General features: G+C 35.5%; 1 protein-coding gene across 9 annotated transcripts in view; it reads right to left on the bottom strand.

Moving 5' to 3' along the window:
• USH2A (usherin) overlaps positions 1-24,341 on the bottom strand; it is a 373,983-nt gene that overhangs the window by 171,975 nt on the left and 177,667 nt on the right. For all 9 annotated transcript variants that reach the window (XM_071426043.1, XM_071426058.1, XM_071426050.1 and 6 more), the window contains 5 exons: positions 17,246-17,405; positions 16,589-16,760; positions 12,357-12,504; positions 5,445-5,596; positions 1,576-1,738 (listed from right to left, as the gene is read on the bottom strand). In XM_071426043.1, coding sequence (XP_071282144.1) covers positions 1,576-1,738; positions 5,445-5,596; positions 12,357-12,504; positions 16,589-16,760; positions 17,246-17,405 — 795 coding nt within the window. The remainder of the gene's footprint in view (positions 1-1,575; positions 1,739-5,444; positions 5,597-12,356; positions 12,505-16,588; positions 16,761-17,245; positions 17,406-24,341) is intronic.

Here is a 24,341-nt window from a genome sequence, read left to right as displayed (position 1 = left end):
TAGCTGCACAGCTTTGCAACATTTAATACCGTTTTGATGGTTTGAGAGACGGGATGACAACCGAGGATGACATGACTTAGAAAGCAAGCAGAAATTTTCTTTGCAAAAACAATGCAAGATTAAACACAAGGGGAATATGGCTTTTGCATTATTCACCCTGCTGCTTTGGCGGAAATGGCTCTGCTGTCACTGGTCCAGCCAAAATGTTGCTCCTTTTTTTTATATTGATCATCACTCCTTCTCCTCATAATCTTACAAGTGCTTCACAGCAGAATACATCAAAGCCTTCATTGCATAAAAAAGGGACACAACAGCCTTTGTGAGGGGTCAGCTGAGACTGCCTACCACGCGTTGCCCTCCTCAGTGAATGTGTTTCTCCAAAGAGCACACAAACAAGTTCATTTATAAACTACTTTGCAGAGGACAGCAATTACAGCAGCTATGCTCTCTTTAGCACCAATACTGGAAGCAACAAGCCAGTCTCATTCTGAGCAGAAAAGAAGAGGCGAGTTATAAAGTCATCAGTGATTCAATTCTCTATCTGTTACTGCATTTACAATACTGATTAAAATTGCGAACAGTACATAGAAGGATTAAATGTCATCCAAACATTATTTTCAACCATAATTTCATATTATACTAATAAGAAAACATTTTTATAGTTGCCTAATGTCAATCATGCTGTTTAAAGTGTACTAAAAATTAATGACAACATTGTTAGGTAAAATTCATAAACATTACTTGTGTACAATATTTTATTATTTATTATACCTTAGAGCATGCTTAATAGCTCAAATTGACATATGAAATGCTCATACTCATTTTGTGAACATTCATTTTTATTCAGTGCCCAAGTATTTTACATATATATAATTAGAGGACATGGCTTTCTACTTTCAACTAAAAAATACACACATTTTGTAATACATTTGGAAAAAATGTCCATTTACTTTCTTTAGTGCCCTAGGCTTTTACATAAGGGTGACATCACTAACTGCCTGCTCTGAGTTAGCAACATTTTAACCCAAGACCACATTGCTATGTTTAAGCTTTAAAGATGTAAAAAAAAGGAAACAACCTGCAACATAAACCTGGGAAGCAAAAGAACAACCTGCGGGGAACTGTTACTTGTCAGGCTTTTGTATCTCATGTTGAGTCTGTTTATGATATAGAAATAGAGAGTTGGTTTTCTTTCCCTTTCTTCTTCAAATTATACTCATGATCAACCATACTATGACCAGCTCTCACAAGTGGTTTATATAAGCAAACCAACCGAAACTTTGTGAGCACAGCTTCCTTATCTGAGAGAAGGTGACAAGATAAGACTCTATGTGTATATCTAGAGACTAAATGAGTGCAGAGAGCTTATCTTTATTTGCCAATTTATGTGTTTGTACAAATGTAAAGCACCATAAATCAAAGCAGCAGTTCTTAAATAAAAATTGATAATTCTAAAATAATCAATGGCACAGGGAAAAACAAAAAAGTACAAAAATATAGTGCTAAAGAATTTTTTTTAAAAATAAATGGAATATCAATGTTATCATTAGACTTATTATGAAGGGAAAATTATACCTTGATCAGCATAGAACAGACCAGTGACAAGGACTGTGTAGGTCAGTTTTCCATTTGGTTTATTTGGGGCAAGCCATTTTAATTGAACTTCTTTGGACCCATCAGCAATAGTAAATACATCAACCATTCCCTCAGGGGCAGCTTCCATGGTCCGAGCTTCTACCTGCAAATTCAACAGGAGATGGAATTTGGTGCCATAGTCACAGAGGAGGAATGAGAGATGCAAAGTTTAAGAAAAGGTATTTCTTAATTAAGAAAAAGTAACTAATACTGTCAGCATCCTAATTTTTAAGCATGTTGCTGTCCTTTCATCTACATTTGTTTGAAGCTGTTCAGCTACTAACCTACTTTAAATAGATATTACTGTAAGTAACAGGAAACAAATACTGAAAAAGAATAAAAGATTATTTTTAAAATTATTTAATTATTTTTACATCCACCTCATGCAGATGTATAATCTCAGTGTAAGGAAAGGATACAGCAATAGAAGACCACATAACTTTCTGCGTTTACAAAGCAACTGCAAGGAACACGCATTTAAACACTGCAGTAAATTATTACAAATATTTAACAGATAAAAATTCCTTTCTGGAATATTGGCTGCTCCCTAAATTAACTTTCACATTCACCTAATAAAATTAAGTTGCAATAAAAAGTAAATCTTTAAGAGAAAATAAAATATAAAATAGCTGGATAATGTACTGAATATGAAAGAATTGTAATAGAAATAAATAAATACTTATTAAATATTCCAGATATTTACTATTGCAACTCATAGTAAACATTCAGTGCTATAGAACAAAGTAATTTGTTATTATGTTATTTATGGCGACAATTTTGTTTCTGCTACATTATTTATTTGGTGTTTTCTAAGGTATAAGATGGTTTCACACTTCTGTAAGTGCCTCTCAGCTGCAGGTTCTTGGGAGTGCTAATAAATGCTATTTTTAATCTGCCACACCTGCTCTGTCATCTAAATAACCAAACATATTTTCTCTGTCCTTGAAACATGAATGTTGTACTTTTCAGATGTAAAGATTGGACAGCTTATTGTTTACAAGTGCCATGTGCATCAATACCTCCATATGTGCTTCTCTATTTATACACTTTCTTATATTGAAAGTAAGTGATAAGTTGCAGTAAAGCCAACAGGATAAAGTACATGCTTAAAGATAAACATAGATTTATTGGATCACTGCCACATTGATTATTTGGGTATTTTAGTCAAAAACATCCTTATGGAAGGATTTGACTAAATGGTGCTTTCTAAACAAAGTAATTTCCAGTAAAGTGCTCCTAAATGCAGGTGCTCCAATCAGAAACATGAAAAATGTGAAGAAATTATTAACAATTATGTTTTTCTACTGAAGAAGATTCAAAAAAATCTTTAAATAATATAAATTTGTAGCAATCTGTATCATGTCCTAAACAGTTGCAACAGCTATATTATGTCTTTAGCTTTTTTTATAATGTGCTATATAAACATATGGCACAGGAAACCTTATTCAGACTTATTTTTCTAAATATCATTTTACACCACCCCGTGGTATTTTCAGACATATTTACTAATAGTTTAATAAACAAAGACTCTTGTATCATATAAGTGACACCAAATCATAGAAATCATAGAATAGGCCTAATAATATTGGGAAAAGTACAAGCATACATATTACTAAAACCCTGAAATTTAAATTTAATAGCAGTGGGTTGAGATGAGAAATATTCAGTGTTGAACATTTCCACTTATAAATAAGACATTTACAAGAGGTAACATATTTCAAAACAAACATAATTTGAGTTTTCTTGAATTTCTCCAAAGAATCCATTACAGGCTACACTAGCCCTTAATAAACCATTTTTTTCCCTCTTTAGGGACAAAACACCCAAACAATTAGAACAGAAAAAAGCAGTATCTTGGATGTAATAGGAAGAGATTAAAATGCAGCCTTTCTTAATTTACTTAACAATTTGCATCTCGCTTAAAAATAAGTCACAGTCACAGAAAAAAAATCAAACAAGAAATACCTAATCTGAACAAAACCATGTTTTTGAAATAGAATAACAGCTAATGCACTCATAATTAATTAAGATCTTCAGAACCTTCAGGAATATAAGGTGGACAAATTCCATATTTAGGGGAATGTCACATGATGTTCCTTGATCGATTAGGGCACATTAAGCACAAGATCAGCAACAAAAATAGCTGGAATCATATCAGTTTACTGCTGGGAAATGTTTCCCATACTATTTAGAGCAGAGGCAAAACATTAGGTTTCTCTTTTTCTTCTTCTTTTTTTTTAAGTATTGGATTTACTCTGTAATTGATATGAAAATCTTTTTTTAAAAATCAAATGAAGATCCAGTGCTTTAACTTCCTGGCAGCACTTAGGTGAGCCTAAATCAAGATGTACTTCAATTCCTGTGATTAGAGATGGATCACTGTCTCTGGAAAACAGTTTGTGTACTGATCATGGGATGCAGATGAGTATCAGCTACCGCAACCCCTTTGAATTGTTCCAAAAGTCAAGTTACAAGTCTGTCTTTCAGAGGAGATGTCAAAAAAGACTACTAGAAGTATTTTTTAAACTGTAACCACTGGTGTTCTCTTCTTTCCTTTTGATGCCTATTTGATAGGACAGTAGTACTGAAAACTTACATATTTCATCTGTATGCAAAGTTTGGTAATGAGTTTTCTTAAGCATCATTACCAACACAATGGATTAGGTTATTGCACATCAAGTACCTTAAAACACGATTTGCTTTTGGGGTATATGTGAAGTTGTAAAAAAATGTACAAGAAAAACTGGCAAAAAGCCATTCAAGCTTTTAAGAATAAATATTCTTCAAAGTAGAGCAAGCTATAAAATGTTTAATGGTTATAAAGTCTAGTTGTCTTCTGCAGAGAGAAAACATTACTGGCATTTGAACAAAAGCAATCTTGGAAATAAAATTGGAAATGTGACTAACAAATTACAACATAAAAATAAAACCTGGAAGTTCTTTCCTGATAAAAAATAAACTGTGATAGAAAAAATAGAAAGAAAAACACAAAACCCTCCCAAACCTCTTTTTTCTTCCCTCTTTTTTTTTACCAAATTTAGAAGCCTAAAAATAAAGCTGAATTAAACAAAAAGTTAAATCCCAGAATAAGCACAGGCCTCTTTCTCAGTTATGCTTGAAAACAAAACCAAGCACAGTAGATATGAATCTAGTTATTCATCAGCTATACTATGAAATCATACCAGATATATCAGTTCAGCTATATATCCAAAAACCTTTAACAAAATTAAAAACCCTCAGGAGGTCTGTTTTTCACAAATTTGTCAAATTTAATATTCCTGTGTTCTCAAATCCTGAAAAAATGGGGCATTACACAAGACTGCTAAAATCTGTCAAGTATAATATTTTGATCACATACTTGCATTCAAAAGATTTATGAATTACCATATTTTCCTTGTTCCTGTTGCCACTTCTAGCTTCTGCAATTCTCAAATTAACTTTAATCCTTTCAGTCCAGCAGCTAGAAATTTGCTCATTACTGGAACAGTAACTCTTTCTTTATATACATCCTTGTAAATCTGGTTAAAGCACACCTGCACCTTTCAGACATATTAACTCCATTTAATTTCAATAATGTGTGTTTCAGACTCCGTTTTTGTCTTCCCTCACTGTACCTATGTTCTACTTTGGAATGGTGCCTAACAATGACCTATTGAATCTTTAGCAGCTCTTAAACAGGATTTTTTTTTTAAATGTCACATTTTGCCAGATGGGTTAGTACTGCCCAGAGTGAATCATCACCATTTACTCTGATATTCACTGTCATCTGACATTTATTACATTCCCAGAATGTAAATTAAGGTACTCACCAGTGGACCTAAAGCACAACCTTTTGCAGTACATGCCTGGACTCTGAAGGAATGCAGACTCCAAGGAGCAAGCCCATAAGCATAACAACTTAGCTGTGATGAATTCTGCAGCAGAACACCATCCATGTACAATCCATAGCTAGTAATAATACCTATAAAACAATGTGATAGCACTTAGTAACCAAAAAGCTACAGAATTTAGAAGAAAACTAATGCTACAGACACCAAGGCAGTAGCAGTAGTATTTCAAACTGTTCACGATTGAGCAGATATTGTTTAGCATGACTGGGCAGATAAAACTCAAAAGAAAGATACTCTCCCATCTTTAACTATAGCAAACATTACAAGTGCACTGCATCTCTTTAAACAGTTTCACTATTCCAAAGGTTCCTATTCACTATTCCTTAAAAAACTTGCTTCTGAGAGGCTGCCAACACCACCTTGGAATGAGGGAAACTGAGGCAATTCTGGTTTAGAGTCTACTCTGCATATGGCTTTTTGAACAATACAAAAAACCATCTCACATCTTAACAGCTTCAGACTTAGAAACAAAATCTTCAAAATAATCAAAATGTGGAAGGACAACTCAGTGCTATAACTACAATGAATCAGTAACAAATAATTTTGTCACACAAAACACCTTTTTCATACTCTTTCTTTATAAAAATTACTTCAGATTTTCAGTGCTTTGCCAACAAACTACATACTTCATTAATTTGGGGTATGAGTGGGGTGGTTGGAAAATGTTACCCACTTTTCTTCATGAAATCACAAAAGAGTAATGATTACTGTTTCCTTCTCAATATGCTGTAGAAAAATTCCTGAAGTAAACTACTCCTTTCCTAGTCAATCTAAAGAAAGAAAACATATTTGGAAACTCAAACATGAGCAAGACTTTTAGACAGAGGAAAGAATGGTCCTTCTTGTATAACTGGCTAATACTAACTAAAACTGCCAGTGATTGCTTATTGCATTTATAAGGAATTCTAAAACTTTGTTCTTATAAAGGTACATGGTAGGATAACAAATCCTGTAGAGTATTTTGAATTTAATGAACTAAAAACTTCGTTTTACAGATTTGCTTAGACTTTAGAAACTGAGCTTGCAAAGCAGTACTTTTTCTTAGGGCTATTCTGCCATCTTTCTTACTTCTGAATAATCTCCCTTTTTAAAAGTTATTTAAATGAGAAATCCTAAGCCAAATAAATGCAAAGTTATAGGATATATTTGAAGTGATTTTAGTTCAGAGGATGCCTTCCAATCCTTCCATTATAAAAACAAATTCTATTGTAAAACTATAGGTCAGTTCACTATTCCTTCCCTTAAAAATTAATTTTTTGAAACTACATTGAGGAAGATTCGATGTGAAATTGAAAAAATATTTTCCACTCCACAAAATGGAGAACTGCATCATAAATAAAAGTGTACACACAACTGTTTCAGCTGAGCTTTGAAGAGTTCTACTTCAAAATATTTATATGCTAAAGATCTGAGTATGGTGAAGTGATTCACACACTCCTCAAATCCCTTCTCTTCTAGAAAACTGAGAGGCTAAACTCAGCTCGGACAGCAGAGATGTGCAGGAGGAGGTCCTGGAAAACCTCACACAATCAATCTTACCACATTTGACAGGGTTTCTAAAGCAAAAATCCTTTGTCTTTCTGTGCCTAGTTGCTTGTGAAGCAATAACATGAATGGTTGATATTTTTCCTACAATAAATAAACAAATCTTATATATATGGGTATATACTTTAAACTCTTTTGTTTATCTCAGAGGAAAAATGTGAATGCTAGCATTAAGGATGTGTTTTATAGGGAAAAAATGCCAAACACTGAGATAACTCTAAGCATCTACTATACCTGTAGCACTAACCCCTTTAAAGTACCATAGAATAGAATCTTAAAATTACCTGTGCTGGAAGGGACCAACAGGACAACCCCAAGAATCACACCATGTGCCTGAGAGCATTGTCCAAACACTTCTGAACTCTGTCAGGCTGGTGCTGTGACCACTTCTCTGGGGAGCCTGTTCCAGTGCCCAAACACCTCTGGGCAAGGAACCTTTTCCTGATCTCACACCTAAATCTCGTGAGACACCTTTATGCCGTTGCCTTGGGTCCTGTCACTGGTCACCAGAGAGCCCAGATCAGTGCCTAATAAATCATTATTAATTCATCTGATACGTATGGTAACAGCACGAATCATAGTCAGGTCACTTGGCATTAATGTTTTAGAGAGTTCCTAAAGCCACAGCACTGTGCAGCATGCCCACTTGAGGAGCAGCTTGCTGCTCAGCTCTGTGAGCTTCTGTTAGTTCTCCCAGTACAGACAGAGAACAATCGTCTCCAAAAATCTGATCTGTTACCTCTGCCTTTGCCATGTAGGACACTGATGGAGAAAACTACAGTATGAAAAGAAAGAAAAAAAAGTACATTTCAGAAGAAAATTATCTAATAGTCCATTTTTGAGATATGAAGCCATTTTTCTAAATTAGGCAGTAACTATTTTCACCAGGGATGAGTAACTCTGCTTCCCTATTTCACCGGTATAGGCTTCCAAAACATAGAGAGAAAAAGTTTAAAGTTAGCCCAAAGTTAACAAACTTCTTGAGACTTGCTAGATACTGCTGAAGTTTACCATGCGTAAAATATATAAGACCATAGGACATTTTTGTGATTTACAAGGCTTCCTGAGCAACATGTGGTCACTATGAAAAGATGCAGTTTCTTCATAGTTTTGAAGTCTAGGCAGCTAGGTCAAATCTTGATTTCACCGAAGACAAAATCTCTATTGTCTATAGTACAATTATGTTTCACCATTGAAAAGAAATCCAAGAATGCAAATTAAACTTAAACTGAAGAAAGTTATAAAATCTTCATCTTGCTCCTTTCCCCTCTCTGGATGAGACCATATAATGTGTCAATGATATTCAAGACACTAAAGAGATTTTGAATCCAAAGTACTACAAGCACTTTACTCTTAAGGTGCAATCTACAGGTCAAATCTTAAGCAAACCTACTTTCACCTATATCAATTTCACTGACGACAAACACCAGTCGTCTCTCATAAGCACAAGGATTTGCAAGAACAAGTACTGGCTTAGTTCACTGAATAATTTTATAAATCAGTTTTTACTATACCTAATATTTTCCATTAAAATTCCACATGGCCAGGGAAGGTACAGTCTGATTTAGACTTGGTTTTATCTATGACATGAACACAAAATGAAGTTTTTGAGAATTGACCAGCTAAGGAAAATTTTCATTGGAAAATTTTCAAGGATTTTAAAAGAGCAGCTATCAAACTATATGGCAAGATTATAATGGATGTGCTCTGAAGAGGAGATCATTGTTTATTAAGGCCGCTAGAATAATGAAAGGTCAAAGCAGAGTATCTGATGACACATGATTTCACAAGCCTCTCCATACACTGCCCTCATCTAAATGGTCAATATTGCCTATACTACCTATTACCTACATATGTATGCGATATGTATGTGTAGAGTGGCAGAATCTGGGCCATGTCCCATCAACAATTTTATTGCTGGATTGAAAATAAGACAAAATAAAATGTCGATATTTCAAATATATTCAACATGCCATCTTCCAAAAGTCTTTTTTCTACTTGATACATAAACTATATTTCCAAAGCAACTTTCAACAAAAAATTTCCCATTTTTCTATGAAATATTTTTTCCCTCCATATAATGTAAATAAGCCCTAAATTTATAAAAAAAACGTAGCCCCGAAGTTCGATATCTACATCTGGACAACACAGGCCTAGGTGTTCCTGTACCCCAAAGCTTCTTTCCCCTCATTGTGCCATCTTTGTGAAGAAGCCATGTAGCCTTTTATCTGTTTTGCCACCTCTGACCTCCAGGGTAGCATTTTAATTCTCCTTAATTTTTTTCTAATTCACTGCAAGCAGCTGGACCCCATATATATCAGGAGGGCATAGCAAAGTCTGCGCTGTCCAAGCCCCAGCCAGCCCATTGGAAGCTGATAAGCCTCCTCAGCCCATGGAAATAAACAGTAGCATCTGTCAAGCAGGAGCAAACGAAAGGAGGCAGGAGAGAAGGGAATGGCCCCAGAGAACTAATAAGGAGATGACAATCTCTGATATGCAAATCTTTGCAATTCTGAGGTTTCCACCTGAAACAAAACCAAGCTCAGTATTTTTGAAAAGCGCTGCTTAGCAGCCTGAAACACACCAAGTTTGATCAAACTCATTTCAAAGGAGGAAACAGTTTTTACGCTTTTGGGGAAAAAAAAATAAACAAACAGAAAAATAAAGAGTGCACCAGTAGAATGCTGAAGAAAGAAAGTTTTAGGGAAAGTACCTAAGTACCTTCTGCTGGTTTTTCTCAAATTTTATTCTTCTCAACTATGATATTTTTCAGTCTCTTACACAGTTTTAAAACACTGACACAGCCATTATAAATGATATGGCCAAAAGGCAGCCCAAAAGATGTGCTGAGAACGAGCAAAACAAAGTCACTGAACAATGTGAACCTTCCTGATTAAGCATTTGCTCAGTCAAAACTTTTAGAGCTTATTTGCTGTTGAGTTTTTTAAAAAGTCTTTTCAAGAAAATGGAGAAAGGATGGAAATTGAAAATTGGAGAATAAGGAAATACGTTATTAGATAAATCACGGAATCATTTAGGTTGGAAAAAACCTTGAAGATCATTGAGTCCAACTGCTAACCCAGCACTGCTAAATCCACCACTAAACCATGTCCCAAAGTGCCACAACTTTTCATCTTATAAATACTTTCAGGGATGATGACTCAACTGCTTCCCTGGGCGGCCTGTTCCAATGCTTGGGAAACCTTTCTATGAGGAATTTTTCCTTATACACAATCTGAACCTCTGTGGCACGACTTGAGGCCATTTCCTCTTGTGCTATTGCTTGTTCCTTGGGAGAAGAGACTGACCCCCACCTGGTTTCACCCTCATTTCAAGCAGTTGTAGAGAAGGATAAGGTCTCCCCCCAGCCTCCTTTTCTCCAGGCTAAACACCCTCAGCTCCCTCAGCTGCTCCTCATCTGACTTGCACTCCAGCATCTTTCCCAGCCCCGTTACCCTTCTCTGGACTCAGTCTAGCACCTCAATGTCTTTTTTCATGGTGAGAGGTCTGGAACTAAAGACACGATTGGAGGTGTGGCCTCACCAGTGCTGAGTACAGGAGAACAATCACCACCCTGGTCCTGCTGGCCACATCAGTGATCCATTGGATGCCACTGGCTTTCTTGGCCACCTGGGCACACACTGGCTCTTGCAGCTCAGCCACTGCTGACCAGCTCCCCCAGGTGCTTTTTTCCTCAGCAGCTTCCCAGCTTGTGGCACTGCCTGGTATTGTTGTGACCCAAGGGCAGCACCCAGACTGGGCCTTGTAGAACCTCACACCATTGGCCTCAGCCCACTGATCCAGCCTGTCCAAGTCCCTCTGCAGAGCTTTCCTGCCCTGCACTCCCACCCAATCTGGAAACAGCTGCAAACTTGCTGAAAGTGCACCAACATCCTCAGCAGTTCCCTAGCAAGTTGTTTATTGTAGTTAAAAGGAGACACAAGCTGGACATAGTAAATGCTGTATTAACAAGCTACAACACCCAAATTCAGTCATGCATCCTGGCTTTTAGTTGTTTTAAAGGAAGCTTGTGAAAATTTATTTCTTAAACTCTAGACCTTTATTGTGTGCTGTTGATATGCATGTACAAATATGTATATGGACATATATATTTATATTTCCTTGATTAGTTTAACCACTCTCTAAATGGTTTGGATTTTTTTCCACAATGCAAGGATAACACGATCAGGCCCTGAAACTAACTATAAAATGCCTATTTCAGGGAAAATTATTCAGACTTTAGCACTAAGCTACATACATGACCATCCTCACCATTTCCTCCCATCCCTTACTTTTCCCCTTTCTCCTGCCTCCTTACCTTTGCCACACATGCTGATGAGATCTTAGAAACAGAGTTAGAAAGTTTCTAAGGGGCTAGGAAGCAAAATCTTCCACAATGACTTCCAAAGAACCATAAATTATCAAATACATTATTTAACAGGTGACATATTCTTATTTCTTTCTAAATTTAATGTAAGACCTTACAGAATACAATCACCACTTCTGGGGGAATAATTTAAAATGTCTTTAGTGAAGTTGAACAAGTAGGATGTGCTTTATCACAACTGAATGTGGGAAAAAAACTTGCAGGAAGAAATGAAATTTATGTGAAACCACTGGGAGAAATAATTCTATATATTGAAATAATATCATGAGCCAATAAAGAAAAACATTTCTGATACTTCAAATTTAGTGATTCCTACATAGCATCACTCTGATTTTATTATCATGCATGTAGCAGTGATTTAAACTGCTAAAATCAAAGCAAATTCCAAGGTAAATGATACCGTGCAACCACACTAGAAAAGTAACATTTGTCTGGAAGTTTTACACACGGACATTTCGAAATGGAAAACATTTCTAAACAAAAGAAAGCATATTGTTTAACTTTCACAGCCATAGAAAAGTACAACTATATAATGAGTATGCAGAACACAAATCTAATTATTATTACATATCAATTAATGTTTTATTGGAGGGTGAAATTAACATCCTAGACCGATATTCTCCAAGAATGCCTGTTCCTCAGCTCAGCTGCCCGGGAAAACATTGAACAATGAGATGCAGTACACAAGAACTATCAAAAGGGAGCACTTTTGAGCCACTGAAACACCACGTTGGGCTGAAAACCACAATCTCCCAGCTGCAGACAATGATACTATCTCAGGTATTTTATGTGCTAAAATGATCATTAAAAATTAAGCACCACATATAAGCTGCCATTTAGAATATTAATTTACCTTTACTAATCATCTTTTTAACTTGAGGCTAAAAGAGTTCACTTACCATTCGGATACTCAGGCTTAGTCCAGGAGATGTTAAAGGAGTCAGATGCATATGACTGGGCTTTTGGAGCAGGAACCCCTTCTGGTGTACTCTCATCTGTTATAGCCGTGCTGGCTTCGCTTACAGAACACCCACCTCCAGTGCAAGCCTTAAAATATTAATCAGAACAAATAAACACCTTTCAAGGTAGTACCAATAAGTTTAGTAATTTTTTTTTTGCCTAAGTCTCATTATTCCTCCACATCTCAACCTAGTAAGCCTGTGATTTTCAGGTAAGATCCTTTTCTTAGCATAGATTTGTTTACCTCTTTTCTTAAATAACAAGAGGATGTATAATAACTTATGATACTTAGTTTTTAGGCATACTATAGCTAAAACATTCTTCTGTATTTCACAACAGCACCCAGAGCATGTACAATTATAATAGTGAAAAACCACCCTATTATAAACCAGTGTGTATTAGTTGTTATTATTACATGTTTATGGAAAATAAAGTAAAATAATTCGTATAATATTTTGTTCTCTGGCAACTGATAACCACCCATTTTTTGTATTTTGTTTGGGATATGAAATAATACAATGTGAGGGCAAAAGTGCATATCACTCCATATAACAGGCTTTTAAAGTTTTACATGTACACAGCTATGGTCCATGTGATGCTTTGCCAATTATTTGCACTAACACTGATGACAACACTACACATGCTAAAAACCATACAAATATATGTGCATATATTGGTACTGGATTGAAAGATTTTTGTGTTATGTTATTGCTTATTTTTAGGGTTTTGTTTAATAATAAAATTAATAAAAACCTAAATTCAACAAATATTTACATTTGGACATACACTTACATAAAAATTATGGTATTATCTGTGTTTTTCTAAGTTGTCCATGCACTAAAGTGGACAAGTGGATCATCAGCAAACAAAGAATCTTGCTATCCAGATCTCCAGGAATAAAATGTTTCTCTCAATCTGTTATATTTTATTTGAAAGGATTAGCTTCAGTTTCCCATTTCCCATTGTTTTTCAAATCAGAGAACAGTCAAACATAATCTCTATGCCCTCCAAAACTGTATACTGACCCCAAGGGTAAAAATAAGTATTGTTTGTAAATAAGAGGCTCTTTTATACATAAAGATTGTTTTGATATCACTGGAAATTACATTCCCAATACAACTAAGGGACGACTCCATGTTTGGTCTGAACTACCAAGTAAAGATGAAAGAATACAATCTCAGTTTTGGGAACATCCAAAAAATGGCATTTACTCTAAACATGATATTGTTTATTAAAAAACCCAAAAACCAGCATCAGTTCAAATGGATGCTCAGGTAACAGTATTTTGATAAGTAAAATATTTAAGAAAATTATCCTTCCAGGAGAAGCAGAGTAATCTTTGAATGATTCCACTTCCACTGGCTTCATAAAGAAGCCAAAAAGAACAGTTCTGGAAGGCCTCTTTCTCATTTATTCCTTATTGACTAGCTAATTAATTTCCACCAGGCCTATTTCAGCAGTGGAGAGTGTTTCATTTAAGGGCTTGGTAACAGCAGCCTTTTCATTCATTTATTTCTTGAATTTCACACAGCTCAATTTTTGTATGTCTGAAATTTGCTGGGACATGAAGTTTCTGGTTCTTCTAATGAAAATCAGCAAAAGAGAGCTGATCTGCATTTTAGGTAGGGGAATTTTAGATCAGTGTATCCAAATGGACTGGACATCTGGCTATCACATCCAGTGATTCTCAAAGCCATGACAACCTCCACCCAGACTAAGTTCCCATTTTGTCGCTCTGAGAAACAGATTTCAGGTGAAATTTGCAAAAATACCGCAGGAACTGGACAGCCAAAGGACAGATGCAAACCACATCCAATGACACCACATAGCAACACTCCCCCCAGGACCTGAGCCCGCTTACCCACACTGCAGCATCCTGAGGAGATATTGGCTTAACAGTTCAATCACAAAAGCACATCAGTCATACAAAGAAGAGTGACACCCTGGCTACTAAAGGCAACCTTTCAACTTTCCATTTGCTTTCAGACTGGCCTGGCTCACACTCACCCAGCTTAGAACAGAACAAAAGCAAGTTCCTTTGTACTAATCCATGGAGACATGACTCCAGGTCTTCTTGGCTGACTTTAGGAAAGAAGCATTAGATTTGCTTACAAAACCTGTTGTACTCATTTATGAAAAAAACTGCTGCATATTAAATGGCAGTAATCAATTCTGAAAATTCGTAACAGCATGCAAAAATAAACATTTTCTAACTCTCTTCAATGTAGTAACATTAACCTTTCATACAAAAGTTAAAGGCAACAGCCTGTGAGGTGCTGAAAGTTCTTGTGAAGCTCCTGCTTCCTGTGTTCAAGATGCAGTTTTTGATAAGTCAACACAGAAAACAAAACCAATTTTGAATGGATACAAACCAAAGTTAATAGTAACTGTGAAACAAGGAAAAGGATAAGGTTCTAACTGATAGAAATAATTCATTGTAACAAAAAAAAAGGAACAATTTAGTTACATCTTTCAGTGTTGATGATTGTTTGGGGTATTTCTATTCTTAATTTTTATTGAAATTCAGTTAAATAATATATGAAACACTAAATATTTAATTTTTTTCTAGGTGTGTATTCTTGATTTGATTTTTTTGTGGATTTGGTTTTTGCTGGGTTTTTTTTTATATTTGGAGTTTTTTCGTTTCATAAACAAGTAACATTTGGCCATGTTTAATCTTCATAACTTGTAAACCTATCTCAAAAGAGTCTAACTAGCACTATATATGATGGACCCAAATGTTTTAAGAAAGCTATCACACCTCAAAGATATTGAGTTTTTCATGCACTTTTATCATTTTCAAAGCTGCAAGGACATTTAGATCTTCTAACTCACCTATCACAGACCACTGCATTTTATCCAGGTAAATCTGGTTATCTTTGTCACTAGAAGAAATTATCTTTTGCTACTTTCTGATTAAATGCAAATATTAGGGGGGGATAAAAAATTTACAAAGGAATGAAAAATAAAATACAGAGAGCAAAGGGTTCCTAAAAATTTATTTGGTAACTTCTAGGAAATCTGTGCACGCTGATGAAGCAAAACCAAGATGCACACAACACCTCGTCCCGTATCACAAGGCAGAAGTACCAAAAGAAGCAGTCACAGGTGCTCTCCAGATTGTAGCTGTTAATTCTTCCCTGATGCTCTCTCCTTGTGCCCCCATGCTGGGCAGGAGCAGAGAAAAGCTGTGGCACAATGAAGGACAGCACAAATTCTTTTGTAAAGAATAAATAAAAAATCAAGGCATAAAGGGCTTGTTGAAGTAGTGCCTTAGTTTTGGACATGGTGCTATTATATATGCTAAGCAATTTACTATGCTGAAATATCTAGGCACAAATGAATTAATTTCAACATGAATCTAAGCTTTAATTAGACTGAATATCCTTGTTTTTTTCAGGTTCAAGTCAGATCCTTATCATTACCTGAAGGTAGATTATTTTTTGTGGTATAATATTTAGAACATTGAAGAGCATGTTAAGAAAAAATGAATGCATATCCAGTCTACATAAATGTAAATTTATTCATAATCAAGAGCAGAATATTTTTCTATGGCATTTATCAAAGCAAATATCCTTATATAGGTATTGTTATAAAATGAACAATGTGCTTAAAACAAGGGACAATCCTCTCCTTTTATCCACATATTTTCAGGTTTGTTAGTGAAGAAGCTGTTGTATTTCATCACAAAATAAAACCAATGATAAAGAAATGTAATGAAAACACTAATGTCTTTTAAAATGTTTTGAATACACAAACTGCTGCTCTACACTGAACTCTTCTTCTCTGATATTTCCTTCTACATGCAGAAGGTAAGGATGAAAGAACAAATTACCATGGTACAAAATATGAAAGGTTGACACATTTAAAAACCTTAAATATTTGCTTCTAAGTTGGGTCCAAGGAAATATTTTAAAAGCATTTCATATATTTCTGCTCAATTCTTTATTAGTTATCCAACTTATCCTTGAATAAAACCTGTATTTAAATTACATACAGAGTTTTGTGAGTCTCTTTTGAAACAAAAAAACCTACTTTTGCTCACCCACCTTAGCTTCAAAAAGAAGAGGTTAAACAAAGTGGACACAAGAACCATTAAATATTAAGATCCTAACAAAGTCAGAATCATTTTCACCATTTTACACCTCCACTACACATCTTTAAAACTTACAGCTAGTTTTATGAGGTATTCAGTACCCGGGAAAAGCTGCGGAATAGTAAAATCCAGAAAAACTTCTGTGCTGTTATAGATTACATTCCACTTTGTAAAGTTCTGCTCATTGGTGGCCAAATAAATTACATAGTGATCTAGGATTCCATTTACTTCTACTGGTTCTTTCCATCTGCAAATAAAAGCAAAATATGATTAAGACCAGACCAAATAAAGATTCAGACCATGCTGAAAAATGTAAGGCTTTGTTTAGAGGACTTCATGGGCCTATTTTGAGAATTCGAAAACCCAGTTGTGCAATCATAAAAATAAATCTAAACCATACCTCTAATGCAGTATTTGTACTCAGTAGATAAATGATTACACACAAAGCAGGGGCTACAAAAGGGGCATATCACCAGAACATTTCCTGCACTGAAGTTTGCAGAGGCTATGCCCATATGTAGGTTATACTGATTGCGTAAAGACAAAATGGAAATTAAGTTGGCAAGTGATAATCAGAAGGTTCACAGAACCACTAAACTAATCACTTCTATGCATTTAATCATAATAAATTTAATTTTATGTCACAAACCCTTCCCCTGATTGAACTCACTGGAATTCTTGAATAAACTGATGCACTATTGTGTTGTCAGGAAAGAAGAAATCCTTACTTACTGTACATGTATTGTTCTAGAATCCAAAACTGTCAGGACCGGGGCATCTACGTGAGATGGTGGCAGCTGTGCTGTAAACAAGGTGACCTGGGAACTGTTTGTACAGCCAGCGAGCGTGCAGGCAGTGAGCAGGAACTGGTGCGGTGTGAAAACTGCCAAATCTAGGGCAAAAAAAGAATAGGAATTTACATGGTGTATTCATTTTAATTTGTTTTCCTATAGTTTTCAGACACTAGTGAGTTTAGAAAATCAAGAAGAAAGAGGACCTGTGTCTCTTAAAAGTTTTGGGTTTGCCCCAGAGGAATGAATAGGTACTGGTTCTTTAGTAGTATTCAGTCAAAATTCAGCTGTGAATTTTGACTGCCCATAGATCTGTGGGGTGTGCTTTGGCTGAGATAACCCCACTGTACTCCATTTACACCAGAATGTACACCAACCAAGCAAAAAAAAAAAAAAAAAAAAGAAATGAGATTTTCAGGTGCTACATACTACATCAATTTGCTACAGCGGCAAATGAACACATTTGAGATTATTATATCAAATCAAATTAAATTAATGGAAAAACAAGTACAGGTTCATTAACACAGCTGCGTTATATATATTTTTTAAATGTGCTGTATGAAACAAGAATGACAAGCATCGATACATACAACAATTCACTCCATGCAGATTTCCCTACAAGCATGAACACAAAGGAAGCTCAGAGTTGCCACTACTCATATACTGATCCATTCTCTCTTTGCCTGTTTGTCTTCAGCTCCATGAACATCAAACACTCATAAAATATATTTCAGTAAAGACAACCCATCTAATGCTATAGCAAAACAACTGCTCAATGGTTATTCATTTTGAAGCTATATTGAGTTTCAATTACTGCAGAAAATGGTGAATAAAATGTATCATTTTTGCTGAATAAATATTCTAAAAGCTTATATATTCTTCCCTATATTAATAAAGAAATGTTTGATAGAAAAATTATAGCATGAAAGTAATGCAGACATAATTTTCTAGCATTTTCTGATCTCTTTTTTTCATTAAAATACAAATCTTAGACTTAAACAAGAAAATTTTCCTTTTAAGAAGGAATTTACAGTTGAGGTTTTGGCAACAGCATAAGGTATACAGGTAAAGTGTTTGTTCAATAGACACAAATTTTCAGTATGTCAGAAAAGTTCTGTGTTTTTATAAGACATAATAAAAAGTAGCGTTTTCAGAACCCAATAGTATTGAACTATATTTTTTTAAACATATTTCTGAGCACAAATTTAAAAATTCTGGTTGGATGACAAAGACGCCACCAAAGCAGAAATGTTATAGACCCAACTTCTCTCTCCTTAGTTTTCCCCTTAAGTCCCTGCAGGAATGAAATTTCTTCTGATTTGCTCCACTCTGTATTATTTATTGCTCCACTATGTATCACTCATTGGTATTGTTCTATGGAGCACATGGCAAAGTGTGAGTTAAAAAAAAAATGCAGCAGCTAAAAAAAATCATCAAGTGAATGCCTGTAACAGTGACATGTTTAATCAACATAATGGGACTGATTCTACCAGGGTTAAGCAGTGCTTAAGTCAGTGAGAGGGGGAAAGCACACTCCAGAGCAGGTGCTCAGGCTGGCTCAGCATGCAGGGAAACTCCATGTACTGCACTGGCTGCATTGCCTTTGTTACTGTACACCGTCCTGCGTCCCTTATTCCCTGCAGCTGCCCTAAGAGAAGCCACAAAAGTGCAGATGGAGCTCAAAGTCTGTGACACAAGTATTACGTATTTCATGTTGTGGGTGGGCAAACAAGTGACCAGAAGGATTTTACTTTCAGCAATCCTAAAATGAATAGATGAAAGCAAATCATGGAACCCTTGTAATTCATAACCTCCTAGATACTGATTATGCTTTCTTCTCTCAAAATTGAAAGTATATGGTAGGGTTTCACCAAGAAGAGTGAATATAACCCAAGGAAAGGGAAAAGAAAAAGTTGATTTCTCCTTTTCCATGTGTTTATGGTGGATCACTCTTTTCCTTGTCAGTGAGGGGTTTGATGTAGACTGTAGCTGATGAGACTACTGGCAGGCATATGCTTGTAGAAATAACTTGTGCATTTTGAAGAGGGAAGAAATTTTTCAAGGATTAAGAGGATGGAAGATGGGAAAATGCTTTATTTCCCTCCCTGAAAAAAACAATTGACTATAAGCTAAGAATAGAAAGCAAGAAGAAAAGACAGGGAAACATGTCAAGTTGAAAAAAAAAAAAAACAACAGCAAGGAATGGAAACACAGCACATATGAGCACAGAGATCAAATGATAAACATAATGAAAGGGGAGGAAAGGATAGGACAGTTTAAAAATAGCTGAAAAATAAAATATGCTTAAAAAGCAGTATGTCACCAGATTCAAAGAAAATCTTTATTCCTCATCTTGATTTACTAACACCGAAGTATTTTGACTACTAAATAGAAAGTTTCAATGGAATCTCAAAGATTTAGGTAGGATAAAGGCTAAAAAGAAAAATTTCGTTTGTGTAAGCAGGAGAAGAAAACAAAGAAATTCAAGGCTTAGCAATGTCATTCAATGTAGGAGCTTTGCCATCATTAAAATCTCTCCATAGACTTCAAAGTTTGGATGAGCCAGCAAATATAGGGAAGGCAGTATTTCTAATAGGTTAGAAGCAGAAAGTGACAAACTGAACAATAAAAATCATATTACATCATAATCACTGCAATTATTCATCACAACCTAATTTGGGAGATATTTTCCTATTTCAAGTTAAAAGTATTATATTACATAACAGATCACTAGATTCAAACAGCTATGGATACAAACGTGAATTTGAAAGAGGGAGGAGGTTCTTAAAACTACAAAGCCACTGTTTGTCAAGGTCCTCTAGCAACAATGCCTTGCTTTCCATTTGCTTGATTGCATGATTTGCATAAGATCAAATGTAGGCAATTGTGGACATGAAAAACAGATCACTCTCAAACACATTAGAAACAGATCCACAAGCATTATGTGGAAATGTGTTACAAGAAAATGCACCCCAGTGCATGGAAAACTCAGTGACTAATATCAAACAAAGTATAATTTACAATATAGGGTGGGAATTATATGTTATTTTACAATTGATTTCATGCTGTTGCTGGATGAATTTCATTGATCTCAATTTACAAGACAAACCCAGTAAGGACACAATTACTCCATTTAAACCTACGGCAAAACCTGAAATTTTTTTCTTACAAATTTGCTTGATCAGGTTATATTCCAATCTGTTCTGTAATTCCAGTTCCCTGATTTTAATTTAAAGATTAAATGTTTCTTATTTCAATATTCCAATAACTACTCACTGAAAATACTTATTTCTTACCAATATAAAGCTAAGCCTAAAATTACAGAACTTGACTGACGGAAAAAACCCTAAATTCAGGATTTGGTCCTGTTCTCATCTCTAGACCCAGAAGAGTGAAAAGCACAAAAAGACAAATAAAAAGATCGTCTTTTGAGGGTACAGGATTCCCCCAAGTCATCACATTAAAGTAGAAGGTAGACAGAAAAATAATTCTGCATTTTTCGTGCTAAAACAGAACAAAGGAAGAAAACGAAAATAAAATCCCACATACCTGTTTTAAATCCATTACTCACTTTCCCCAAAGAAAAAGCTGGAGCGGAGGGAGAGGAAGGATCAACCTCCCTTTTTATCTCTCTGACCTCAGAGGCAACACAAACGAACTAAATCATTTTCTAACTCACGTATCAGCAAGAGAATTGTGAACTGTAGTGACTATCATTAAAATCATTATTTGCATATCACAACAATTATTAGATATGTGGGGTGGTTGGAACTTCCCACACAAACCACCTATAGTGGTTGGTATCCCTCCAGTTTCTAATAACTACCTGCATAAGTCCTGAGAGCACAATTAATGCATGAGGCAGAAAGAATAAAGAATGACCCTGTTTGCATTGTCAATAAGATCACTCACTTGCTTTGATCAAATTTAATGGGTAGTCATTGCAAGATAATATACAACACTACAGTGCCACTTTCAGCATGGAACTTGAGAGAAGTTACTAAAAAAAGTACAAAAACATAATTAGTTCAGTCAAAAAAACCAAAAACAAAAACCCAACCAAAACTGAAGATATAACAAAACAAGCTTTCCCATTTCATTGTCAGAATACATCCCAGTTCAAAAATAACACAGTAGTAAGAGCTGCAATAGTTTATTTTATCTGTAACTATCTTAACACTCTTATTATATTCAGATTTACTGCAAGAGAGCCACACACCCTTCTTGTTCCCCTCTTCCTCCCTATTTCCATTCTCCCTGGTTTCAGGCAGCTCCTGTAAGGACCAGGAATGACAACGTCCTGTCTTGGTAGGCACTCATATGACTTGGGCAAGGAGTCTCATATGCTTTCTCAGGAAAATAATTGACACAATAGTTATCTCATTGCTATATTCAAAGGAAAATGATCCAACAAAATTGTAGCAAGGGATTGTTAGCAGCACAACAACAAAAACCTGCTGAGAGAGTTTGAAAATGGAAAACTTCCAAAGAATTCCAATCACCACATAGTTTATGTAGGTACACTATACAAACACTTCAGCTCATTACTCACCCCCTTACTCTGTTTTTTCATCTTCTTTCTCACAATCTATTATATTAACTCATAGTAACTTAGTATCTAATTAGTAGATAAACTCCTTGGGACCATAAATCTTCACCACCAAATAAAACCATGTCCCCTTCTGATTTCTGTACACCACCAAAAAATCCCAAACATCTAATTCATATGCTAAGTGTCAAGATTGCACTATCAGGCCTGCTCCAACAGACATCACTAGCACTTCTCTGCCTTCCACCATTTCCTGAAAGCAAGCAACAACTCATATTCAACTTTTAGTACAGTATATTCTGCTCTCTTTATTTATAAAGCACCAATCACTTAATTATATTGACTCTCAAAGAGCCATCACTAATGTACAACTTTCTCTGGAAGGGTATTATACTAGTGCTGCATCTTTTCATAGATTTGCAAACCCCACCCCACACCACACTTACTTGAAAATATTTCAGGAAAAAAAATATGTCACAAATGAAGTACCCTTAGATACTTCAGGCAACTCAATCAACACAAAAAGTGCTCATGTACCAAATTGTGTAAATTAGCAATGGTTGGCCTTCCACACGTGCAACTGACCCTTTAACTGAAGAAAACATCTATCTTCCAAGACAGCAGCAAATTCTAACATATTAATAAATAACTAAGAATGCTTATGTGATTCGGTAATGTTGAGAGTGACAAAATTTAAATAATTTTGTGAAGCAATTAAAAACAAGTGCAAGTAATAAAAAGCAACAAATAAACCCAGCATCACAAATAACTCTTTCCAGGAAGCACCATAAGCTGTTGTTCTGCTCTAAGAACAACAGCAAAGACTTTGACATAATGGCACACAGACAAAATATTTGGCTTCCAGCTGGCCAACAAATGCTGATGTGTTTCAGAAACTATTTGTTCAGCAGTAAACACCTCTGGTTTTCCAAATTACTTATAAAGGAAAAAATTCTGTACTGGGAGGGTAGTGAGACACTGGAACTGGTTGCCCAGAGAAGTTGTGGATACCCCAATCCTGAAGTGCTCAAAGGCCAGGCTGGACAGAGCTTTGAGCAACTTGGTTTAGTGAAAGGTAACCCGGTCCACAGCAGGTCCCTTCCAACCCAGGCTGTTCTACGAAATTCTCATTCCTTTTGAGACTTAAGCACTTCAGAAGAATTCAGGGAACTTCCAGGCTATGAAATAAAGAGCATAGAACAAAACAATTTAACATACGGGAGCATGAAAACATAGCAATTATGTACCAGACTGTGTAGAAGAGTTATATTCAAGAAGAAAAACCGTTGGGCACAAATGTGAAACAAAAGGATCTTTCATCATTTCAGTTTGAAATGATTTCAAGAAATTGCTAAAGATTTCACATGGCTGAAAATGGTTCCACTTTTGGAAAAGGGACAGCTCTGAAGCACATTAAGGCTTTTAAAGATAATTATCTTTTAACAACAAAGATTATCAAGTTTATTTGCCTTCACATTCAGTAACAGTGTCTCTTACACCCTTAACTGTTGCACAGTAAAACTTTTTGCCATTTATTGTCCCAAACTTCTTGTTCATACTTCTTTGAGTCAAAACTCATTTCTCAAGAGTTAGGTTTCATCTTGACCAATTCACAAGGCCACATAAATATCCATTCCTGATTAATGGATTTCATTGTTCCTTTTTATTTTAGTAAAAGTATCTTAATTTTAACCTTCCTTAGCTAGGTATGCATTTTTTATTTACACATTATTCCTATGCCTATTATTCATATCTCATTGTAAAAGCTGGGGAGCAAGGATTCCAATCTTTTATTGTAAAGCCACATCCCTGAGATAGCTACTGTGGAAACATTTTCCAGGCTCTTCTTACTCCCCAGTTAGGACACACTAGCTTGAAATCCCAAAGGTGCTCAGCTGAAGAAAATTCAAATCCTGTGGAGTGCCCCACACCACATGGTTTAGAAAAAGCAGAAGGGACACATTTGAGAAGAACATTTAAACTTCTCTTCAGACTTTAGCACTTCCACCTAAATTGCTTTGTGATTCTAAGGACATGTCATGTCATTGACCACAGAAGAATCAGCATGCTCCTTGGAATCCTCCTTCCCATAACATCCCTGATATGTTTTCCCTGACTCATCAGCATTAATCACCATCAGAAAAATACGGAGGCAATTTGGAAGGTTTTTCGAAAGTTTCTCTTGCTGCCAAAATGACACAGAGCCAGTCAGTCAGTGCAAACATTCAGCATCAAATGCATCTACTGAACTTCCAAGTTGCTTTGCTGACTAGAATTAAAACCATTCACTGTCTCCCTAGTTTACTTCAATTATAAAAGCTGGAAAAATAAAATGAGTTTGAAGGTTAGAGGGAGAAAAATCAGAAAGAAGACAAAGCATATTAATATTTACCAGGCACATGGAGAGAAGTAATTTTTGTCAATAACACTATCTTAGTTTGATATCCCTCTTTTTCATTTCTTTACACATCATAAGGAATGAAGATTT

The sequence above is a fragment of the Agelaius tricolor genome, unplaced genomic scaffold (genome assembly GCF_023055355.1).
Source record: "Agelaius tricolor isolate 1412-34295 unplaced genomic scaffold, bAgeTri1.0.p SCAF_1, whole genome shotgun sequence".
Classification (NCBI taxonomy): Eukaryota; Metazoa; Chordata; class Aves; order Passeriformes; family Icteridae; genus Agelaius; species Agelaius tricolor.
This window is presented reverse-complemented; position numbering and strand designations above follow the sequence as displayed.